Raw genomic sequence first — 10,307 nt, 5'->3', positions numbered from 1 at the left:
TTTGTTTTTTTTTTTTTTTTTTTTTTTTTGTTGCTGGGGGGGGAGGTTGCTGCTGCTGGTGGCAGCGTTTCCTCCCGCTGGAAAATGATGAATACATGAGGAGAGAGGCTCTGAGCCTGCTTCTCTGCTGCGGGAGTGTCTCTCCCTCCCTCTCTCTCTCCCTGCTCCTGTGTGAGTGTGTGTTTGGCTCCCCGGCTGTGTGTGCGTGTACACTGTGTATATATATCTGAGCTGGGAGGTTATTGCAAGCTTCTCTCAGCAGCGCTGCTCTGTGCAGGAAGAAGGGCTCAGCTGCAGTGGTAGCATCAACAGCAGCATTAGCAGCACCAACAGCTTTTTCCGCCTTTCTCCCTTCCCTTCATCTCCATCTCCCTTTCCCTCCCTCCCCCCACGTCATTTTGGGGATTGTTTTTTTTTTCTTTTTTCTCTTCTACAGTCTTTGTTAGAATGTAATATTTACACTCAGTTTCACAGTCTTTTTTTTTTTTTTTCCTCTTCCTCTGAGAAGGAGGCACAGGCACACACGCACGTACAAACACAGAGAAATAAGGGAAAGAAAAGTACCGGGACTTATCCTGCTGCTGCAAACCCAGAGACAGCAGCCGAAGAGAGGGGCTGGCTTCTACCCCAAGGTAAAGCCCTGCCCCCTTTACCTCCTCGCCACCTCCTCCGAGAAAGAGAAGGAGAGAGAGAGAAGGGGCCAAAGTGGAGAAAAGCAGGTCTTCTGCGGCTGGCATTTGGAGTACAGGGAGCCAGGAAGTGAAGGATGGTTGTGGTTACCCGAGCTGGCTGCAGGGCAGCTCTCTTCCTCTGGATTTTCAGCAGCATTAGCTGCAGAGCCAGGACTGCTCTGCCTGCATCTCGTAAGTACCCTTTTCTAAGAAGCATGCACAATTTCAGCTCTGCAATAAGCCAGAGGGGAATTCCCTCAACTCTGGGAGGCTGATTATTTTCTCTCTGCTGGCGAATCTTGTGTTTGTTTTTCTGTGTATTTGTATGTGCATGTGTGCACTAAGGTTTGATACTGTTCGCAATGCTCCCTATCAGATCTTCCTTCGTATAGATGATTTCAGTGGTAGCTGGTGTGGAAAGTTGAAAGACCTGCTCTATGATATAGTCTTGGTTCTGCAATGGAGTCAGAGGGGGAAAGGAATCAGATAGAAGCTATTCAAAGTTTGGGGGTGTTTTTTGTTTGTTTGTTTTGTTTTGTTTTTTCCCACCTTCCTCAGAAGGTATGCAATTTGCATTTAGAAGTACTTCACTTCCACAGTTGTGTGAGGGAAAAGAGGAGATGTGAGCAGTTTCCATAACTAGTGTTTTATCAAGGAGCAGAAAGAGAAAATTTTGTCTCATTTGAAGAGAAAAGAATGATGGTGAGTTGATGAGAAGGAACTGAGCCAGGACAGCTTTTCTTGAGAGTGAAGTTTTGCTGCCCATAATAAAATGAGCAAAGGTATTTTAGAGGAGACCAGCAATTGCCCCCCTAGGGAGGCAGAAAGAGTAGAGAAATGATCGAGCATCTGCTGAAATGCTGAACTTCAGCCCGGAGGAATGCAGAGCACCTATACAGGACCCAATTCTGCTATCAGTGTAAAAATGACAGCGTACTCATTGATTTCAATGGGTGTTAGATCAAATCTTTAGCATTGCACTGAGCTGTAGTTTCCAGCAAAACATTTGCAGGTAGATGTCAGTGTTAAGTATTTAGTTGTTTCTCTTCAGACCATGTAAAGCATTTGCCATTTGCAAAGTATTTTTGAAATGCATACTGAAATAAAGCAGTGCATTTTTATAGAATCGTCAAAAATAGACACTACTGTTGACTTCCTCTGTTGTTTATAGAGGAAAGAAACGTCATGAGATGTTACAGATAGATGTGTTGGGATTGTGTGTATGTGAATGGGGGCTGATTCTACTGACCGAGCGGGGAATTGCCTTAGAATGTAATGTATATACTGCATAGAGATCTATGTGGATCATTACATTTATTTATTTATTTCCTTGGGAGCGGGAATGAACGATGCAATGATTAGGGAACTGGAACACTGCTATACTTTCTCAGTGGGTTTCTATCTGTTATCATCTGATACCTATCAAAAAATAAAACAATGTTATTGTTCCAGGATTTGCTTACACTTACACATTTATTTGTGTGTCAACAAAAAATGTACAGCAGTGTCTGCATTGTATCTAGGTCTCAGAGGCTATAGGATGGTCAGTTATTTTCCTACCTTTGATTGAGGAGAAATATTGATCCTGAGGTTTACTGCTTAGTGTTGACCACCTATCTAGTTTTTCTTCTGAATATTATTTCTTCGTGGTCATCTCTCAGGCTGTGCATAACAGGAATATATAGGGGAAAAATGGTTTAGGATTTAGGTTGTCAGAAATCTGTTCTTGGAAAACAAAGTTCCCTATACTGATTTCTATAATAGGATATCTGAGCACTTTTTTTTTGTCATTCAGTAACTAATAACTGTAGTTTAACTTGAAAATGACCTACAGTGGGTTATCAGATTACTCAACAAACAAATCTTTAACTTTTGAAAGAAGTTAGTTGAAATGTTAATGGTTTAGTAATAGTAACATCACTATAATCAGAAATTCCATGAATAAGGGATATATATAATCTTAATTGCAGCTTACTGATATACATTCCCATCCTGACAATTATTTTTTTTTCAGATATTCAAAGATTTCTTTAAGTTAACTCGCCTTCAAAGAGCTTATACACCACACTCCTTATGTAATGTATAGCATTTCATTTCTGACTCACTTCTAAAAGTGAAATGGAGCTGGATTTGTTTACTGGAAACAGAAATATAGCTAGAAGTACACGTCAGCCTTAAAATTACAAAAGGAGTGTTCACATTGCAGTGCCTGCTTAAAATTCTTGTAAAGACGTATGGGTGCTTCAGAAGTGGTACCAGAGTAGGAACTCAAGTGCTGTGTCACAGTGTTTTGGTGCACCACTTAGCTGGTTATTCTGTTGCACACTGTGGTATACAAACTGGTCACTGTGCTGTATTTTCTGGGATTGTTTGCCACTTTGTATCCAACTGATTGTGAATGACATTGGGTAAATTTTGTTCTCCTCTGACAAGAGAATGCACTCAGGTTTTTGTCTCTTTTTTTTTCATTAGTTGTTTTTGAACATCATATCGGGAATACTTCTGAAAGAATTAAAAATTGTGTGCAATGAAACTTTGATGTAGAACTGATTTCCAACCACATTTTAATTTTCTCCTACACTGCTACTTTATTTTTTGACTTTGAAGTAATTCACAACAACAAATTTATTCTTTACAGTACTTTTTAGGAAGTATGCAAGATTCATGGTGTATAGTGAATTACAACTCCCTATATATGATCTTGCTCTTCAACCTTTTCTTACAGTCTGCTTGTGCTAACATAGAAAAAGATAAAGTTTTTGGAAAGAATAGAATTGGACATCACTTATGTTGCGTCTCAAACGTTTGTTACTTTGCAAAGTCAGTAAATCTCTCTGTCATTATAATTATGTTTCTCAGTAATCCTGATTCAGAAGAGAACGCTGAAAGCTTTGAATCTCATTCAGTTGTATCTCAAGATGAAGTGGGTGTTGAAAGCCTATCTTGTAGTACAATAAACATGCACCATGATATAGGATCACACACACTAATACTCAGATCTTACTGTAAATTTTATTCATCGTCACGTTTTTCATACCTTGGGAATCAATTCTTCATATTCTTGCATATTTTTTTTGTTTGCTTGTTTTAAATAAGCATAGGGCGATCAAAATGCTCTTAACTTCTGGAATCAAGGCTAATGAACAGCTCAACCAGGAGAGGTCATCACAAGATAAAAAGTAACATGGAAAATACAAATTTAGTGCTTTATAGTCTTTTACATGGCTTAAAGAGGGAATGATAAGAATATGACTATGGGTAGGTTAACTCTCAATTGTGTTCTTATAAAAAACCCACAAAAAGCAGTGACCTTGTCTTCTTAATGAGAATGTTAAAGGGATTCGTCATGGGATCATCTGCTTCTCTATGAAAGCAACTTACTTAAAAAGTAATTTTCTTTCACAGTGAAGTTTTATTTGTGGTTGCATCTGTTTATGTGCAATGCAAACCTGATCAGTACAGAAATAGTAAAACTTCTAGTTCTGATGCTTTTCATTTTTTGCAGTAGGTCACATACCACTACTGAAATGTAACCGCATTTTACAATAATTAATGCAGAAAACAAATGAGAAGCAAGTATAGTCAATCATTAGGATTTGTTTATAAGCAAAAATATGCACCTTTTGTCTTTGACTGCATGGCACACAGACTTTCCTTAATAGCTTGGGTAAGTGAGAAAATTATTTTAAAAGTGTAATGTCCCTTTTGAAAGAGCAAAGCATTGTACAAGAAACTTCTCTTCAGGAGTTCTGAACTGTATAGAATTAGAGAATATATCCTTCCAGGTCAAGGTGCTTGAATGTTGGGCATGTGGGGATGTCGTATATTCTACTAAACTCACATTTGGGAATAATTATCTTCCAGATAATTTTTCAGACATAATGGTATTTTGTGAAGTCTGGTCAGTTCCAGTTGTGTTTCTGTTAGATCTGATTAACATTTCTTAGTTTAGGTCCTGTTGTCAGAGATCCTACGGAATTTAGTTTCAAGTATACCAGAACACTTCCATATAGGTTTAACGCTTAATCATTTTTCTTACCTCTGGGTGTCAAAGCACTTACAAATATACTAAACTTTTAAACTGAGGGCCTAAGTTTCCCTTAAGACAATAGGATTTCATAACATTAAACATAGGCTTTCTTTATTTTTTTTTTATTTTAAAACATTTTAGCTATAAATTAGACCAAAATTTACATCCATCGTTATATAATGTTACTGTTATTTAAGGTGCTATACATCACTATATAATAAAATTAACATTCAACAAGCAAACAACAGTTTGTTAATTGGTTATTATTAACAACATTGACCTGAGTTAGTCAGGTGACTTTTTAAATGAATATGCTTTTCCTAGAACAATACATTACCTTACATGTGAATTAAATAGTAATAAATAGTCTGTTATCATTTCCAAACTGGTGACAGCAGCTAGAGCCTGCGTTGGTGCTGAAAAGCCAAAGTTTCAGAGTCCTTAACTTCTGTGTATGCAACATTGCACACAGCCTGATTGCAGACATTCATCTATATACAGAAAGTCTGATTCAAAGTTTGATGTGGTCAGTGGGCATCGAATCAATTGCAAATGTCATTGAATTAATGCTTTAAAAACTGGGTTTTGCTTGGGTTCTTTTTGCTTTGCTTGTGTTTTTAATTAATTTATTTTTTTTTAAACTCTGGTGCAATAATGTGGAATAAAGCACAAAAAATGCTACAGCAAGTAGGCCAGTCTGCAAGAAAGTTTGAAAGTGAAGTTAAAGGCTATGAATTGAAAAACTGTGTAATGAACATTGGCTGTTTCTTTTGCAAGGAGACAAGAAATATTGTCTGATTATCTCATTTTTTAGTCAGGTGCTTTTAACACATTTGAAGGATTTTTTCAGTTGATGCAGTTGTCAAAGAAAGTTGTCTTTTTATATAATATATTACTCAGACATTAGAAACTGAAGATCTACTTGTATAAGTCACATCACCATGGATCTGTGACAGACAGTAGGATTTCCTATAGAAGAGTTCTTTAGTGATTTCAACTTGGATTTCTAAATCTTCTTAAGTATCAGATCTCATGTTCAATGTTTAGTAATTATAGCAATATTTAAGACTTTGTAATGCTCTTAATGCTTGGGGCAATAGCAAACTATGCACAAACTATGGGGTGTTTCCACATTTTCTTTTTCTACATATGCAGAAGCTGATCTACCTCTGAGCAATTTGACTCATAGGTCAAACATAAGACCTTTTGGAAAGGGACCTGGGAGTCCTGGTGGACAACAGGACGACCATGAGCCAGCAATGTGCCCTGGTGGCCAAGAAGGTAAATGGCATCCTGGGGTGCATCAAGAAGAGTGTGGCCAGAAGGTCGAGGGAGGTCATCCTCCCCCTCTACTCTGCCCTGCTGAGGCCACATCTGGAGTACTGTGTCCAGTTCTGGGCTCCCCAGTACAAGAAAGACGGATCTGCTGGAGAGGGTCCAGCAAAGGGCTACAAAGATGATTAGGGGATTAGAACATCTTTCATATGAGGAAAGGCTGAGGGACTTGGGTCTGTTTAGTCTGGAGAAAAGAAGATTGACAGGGAATCTTATTAATACTTACAAATACTTAATGGGAGGATGCCGGGGGGATGGGAGCAGTCTTTTTCCAGTGGTGCCCAGTGATAGGACGAGGGGTAACGGGCACAAACTTGAACATAGGAAGTTCCATCTTAACATGAGAAGGAACTTCTTTACTTTGAGGGTGGCAGAGCACTGGCACAGGCTGCCCAGAGAGGTGGTGGAGTCTCCCACTCTGGAGACATTCAAAACCCGCCTGGACGCCATCCTGTGCAACCTGCTGTAGGTGACGCTGCTCTGGCAGGGGGGTTGGACTAGATGATCTCCAGAGGTCCCTTCCAACCCTGACCATTCTGTGATAACTAGTTAAATCTTGACGTGTGCCACTGCCCATGTCTCTATTTCCTAAATACCAACCATGCTCACTCTTACAAAAGTACACTTGCAAATGTGTTTCTGTCACTTAAGGTAGACAACGTTAGAGGAGCAACATCAGTCTTCTTCACCACATGAAACTCTGAGTGACTTTTTCATTTTGTTAGTCTTCAAAATTTTAAAGAACAAATTTAAAATTATTGCAGTGTTTAGAAAGAGGTAATTTGATGAGAACATGATTTCCAAAATCCACGTGAGATGGGATCCTTTGAAAGATCAGGAAGATCTGTGGGACAAAGAGTGCAGTCTGGTAGCTTGAGTCTTCTCCCACTGAAGGAAATAGCAGTTATGCCACAGATTTTAAGAACTGTGTGGTTATATTTTTTGTCAGTGAGAAGCTCTTGATTCAGCCCATTGGTATGAGATACTAGAAATGATTAAAAGGTTCTTCAGACTTCAGCCTTTGAACTAACATTGATTTTGTCTGTATTACACTTCATTTATTCAGCTGCTTTATTGGCATTGCATAGGTAGATAATCAGAGACCACCAGTTAATTGCAGAACATGTTAAATCTCTAAATTTGGTGGTGTAGGAAATTGCAGTAATCAGTAATCAATTCTTTTGAACCATTTGGAGTTCCAGTTTTGATGATATCATAGGTATAATAAAAGCATTCCCAAGACTGATGTTTGACATTTACAAAGAGCTCGAGCACATCTAGGTTTTGATAGCTCTGCAATTTTACAAGCAACTTTACAAAGTTGAGAACTTTCCTGCCTGGGAAATTGTCTCAGTATTCATGTACTGCTGTAGTAGCCAGCCATTTCCTATTTGTTCCTCAAGCTTGAAAAACTGCTAATTCAGAGCAGAAAAGGATATTGACATTCATATTTACCTCTTTCCTCTGCCCAAAAGAAGTCTAGAGATTTTTTGGCTTTACTATCTCCTGTAGCGGTCATCCTTTCAGACATTTAACTTAAGTGGTCATGTTAAGCCTACTGAGGGACTGAAAGATTTATTTAAACTTACAGTTCATATTTTGATGTTAATATTTATCAACATTTAAAATATTTATCAAATGTTTTATTTTCAGCTGTGTACACACTCCTAAAATATGTTTCAAATAAATCAATGGCTAAGATCCACTCAATATAGCTAGGAACTTTGTTGCTGGTTTTGCGTTTGAATCGGTAAAAGCTCAGGCTGGGTTACAACTTTAAATGTGTAAATAAAATAATCACCTAAAAATACTTTCTAGTAGCCATGGAGCGTTTGAACTTTCCTAGCCAAAAGATTTTCCATCCCACAAATGCATGTGATATTTTAGAATGAACGTTTATTATTTGTTTTTTTAGAGTACTTGAAGTCCCAGTTTAAAGATAAAGTAACATTTTCTTATAGAAATTTAATGACCTGTTTAGATATCTGTCTAAGTATAACATAAACATTCTGTTTGATTTTGTATAACTGCTATATCATGTAATATTTTGTAACCTTTGCTCAGGGAAATCATCCATGCACATGCTACATTTCTCTCTACTTTCTCTGTTTCTACAATGTAGGAATTATCTGCTTATAAGAATTTTGTTCATCAAATGTAGAGTTGTGCCACTGTCCATTTTTTTATCACCTAAATCATGATAAAGCCTTGGCTGTGTCTCTGATTGGTTGCTCAATCATCTTATATATTTATGCTGGTATATATTGTGAAGCCAATGAAAACCTGTGATTTAGAGGGAAGGAATACAGCGGAAGATTAGCAGATGAGCTGAGGAGACTGCAAGGGTCTGTTCCCATAAGGGGTAGCAGAAAGTCTGCAATGGAAAGTTTGCCAGCAAAGAAAAAGAAGAATTACTGCCATAATGAATAGAAGCGTAAAAGTATATGGGTCTAATGCAATGGGATGCAACACAGCAGGCAAGGGAATTGCAATATATTTTAGGTTTTCATGTTTTACATACTGGGTTTAAAAGTCACTGGTGTAAAGTTCTTGGAACACAGTTTGAAATGCAGTTAAACTGCGATGTGATTTTACTCCCAGTTACATTTATGAGAATAGTAGCAAGACTATAGTTGTGGAAAAACCCTACTCATTAAAACCAAACCAACAAACAAGAAAACAAAAATCTTTAATTTACACCCTGTTGACCCAGTTTTCAAACACAGATGCCTTACTGAGATCATAGAATCATGGAATCATACAATTGTCTAGGTTGGAAGGGACCTTTAAGATCAAGTCCAACCATCAACGTAATACTGCCAAAACCACCACTAAACCACATCCCTGGATCTCTGGACTCTGCCCACATTGTCAATGAGACATAGAAGAGGCTTGTACGTGTTCTTGTCTTTTACCTGAATACAGATAAAAATTCAAATTTCTTTAAAAACATGAGGAAAAATGAAAAATAAGGAAAAGAAATTAGTTTTATAACACAATTAAAAATTAAAACTAATGGCCTCCCATCATTGTTCTGGACCATTAAAAAAAGGGGGGGAGAGGGCTGAGGAAAGGTTGTGTCCCATACGATGACAATGACATGTTTTCTTTCTGCTGAGGAATGGAGTCAGAAGGAGTAGCTTGCCCTGTCCACAGCGTTAGCATTGCATTAGAATAAGAGTGAGCTTCTGTGAGAAATGGAGTCAGAAGCATATCCTGCACAGGGCAGGCTCTGCTGGCTGCATGCTTCCAAGCTTCAGCAAGCTGTACTCTCTAATATGCTTTCCTTTGGTTTTACATCCAAAAAAATTATGCTACTGGGCATACTGTCAGTTACATGATGAATGTCCTACCTGCTTCTTCCCTGGTATGGCCAAGCTGTTAGAAATGATAGCAGAATTCCCTACATATAAGAAATGGTACCCGTTACAGTTCCAGCTTTCTTCCAAAACCACACACCACCAGACCACGCACCCATTTGCTTCTGCACTGAATTCATTTGCCATTTCTCACATACCTCCTTTCTCATTTTATTAATCATCTTACTCCCTGCTCTCTGCCCTCTCCCCCACCCTTTCCTCCAGCAATAAACTGACTCCACTGACTTCTCTTGGATTTTCATTGATTCATCACCATATCGAGCAATTTGCTGAGCCTGAAACTAAGGGAGATTGTCTTCATTGAGTCCTGATTAATTCATCTGTATGTGAAAGCTAGGTACACAGGTAATAACTCAATTGAAATTCCTTCACCGCTTAATTGCTATGCCATAATCCTGGCATGTTAAGTCAGATAATCAGATGGAATTGTGAAGGAAGTTAGGATTCTTTTTTTTTCCCAAAACAATGATTAGAATATCATTGCAAGGAATGCTTTTATTAACTCTGTTTATAATTATGCATAAAAAGTGCTTTCAGACTTTAGATCAGTAAAATGCATACGTATGATACATATGGAAAAAATTGCATCAAGGGAATGCTGCAAGTGAATCATGGTCCCAAACCTACATATTCATAGCTTATACGGCCGAAAAGGACTACTGAACCCAGCTGTGATGATATGGTAGGTTGTGTTACTACCTTCATGTGCTTTACACATCATAGAATCATGGAATCACAGAATTATAGGGGTTGGAAGGGAGCTCTGGAGATCATCTAGTCTAACCACCCTGCCATGGGCGGGACATCTTCCACCAGATCATAGAATCATAGAATGGTATAGGTTGGAAGGGACCTTGAAGATCATCAAGTTCCAACCTCCCTGCCATAGGC

General features: G+C 38.2%; 1 protein-coding gene across 1 annotated transcript in view; it reads left to right on the top strand.

Annotated features, from left to right (window-relative positions):
- Positions 1–766: 766 nt before the first annotated feature.
- The window catches only part of LOC104290340 (contactin-associated protein-like 2), a 792,176-nt gene continuing 782,635 nt past the window's right edge, over positions 767–10,307 (top strand). The window contains exon 1 of the mRNA XM_009889431.1: positions 767–863. Within this exon, the coding sequence (XP_009887733.1) occupies positions 767–863 (97 nt within the window). The remainder of the gene's footprint in view (positions 864–10,307) is intronic.

The sequence above is a fragment of the Charadrius vociferus genome, unplaced genomic scaffold (assembly GCF_000708025.1).
Source record: "Charadrius vociferus isolate BGI_N301 unplaced genomic scaffold, ASM70802v2 scaffold97, whole genome shotgun sequence".
Taxonomy (NCBI): domain Eukaryota; kingdom Metazoa; phylum Chordata; class Aves; order Charadriiformes; family Charadriidae; genus Charadrius; species Charadrius vociferus.
The sequence above is the reverse complement of the archived record's forward strand: the minus strand, read 5'-3'. Positions and strand labels throughout refer to the sequence as shown.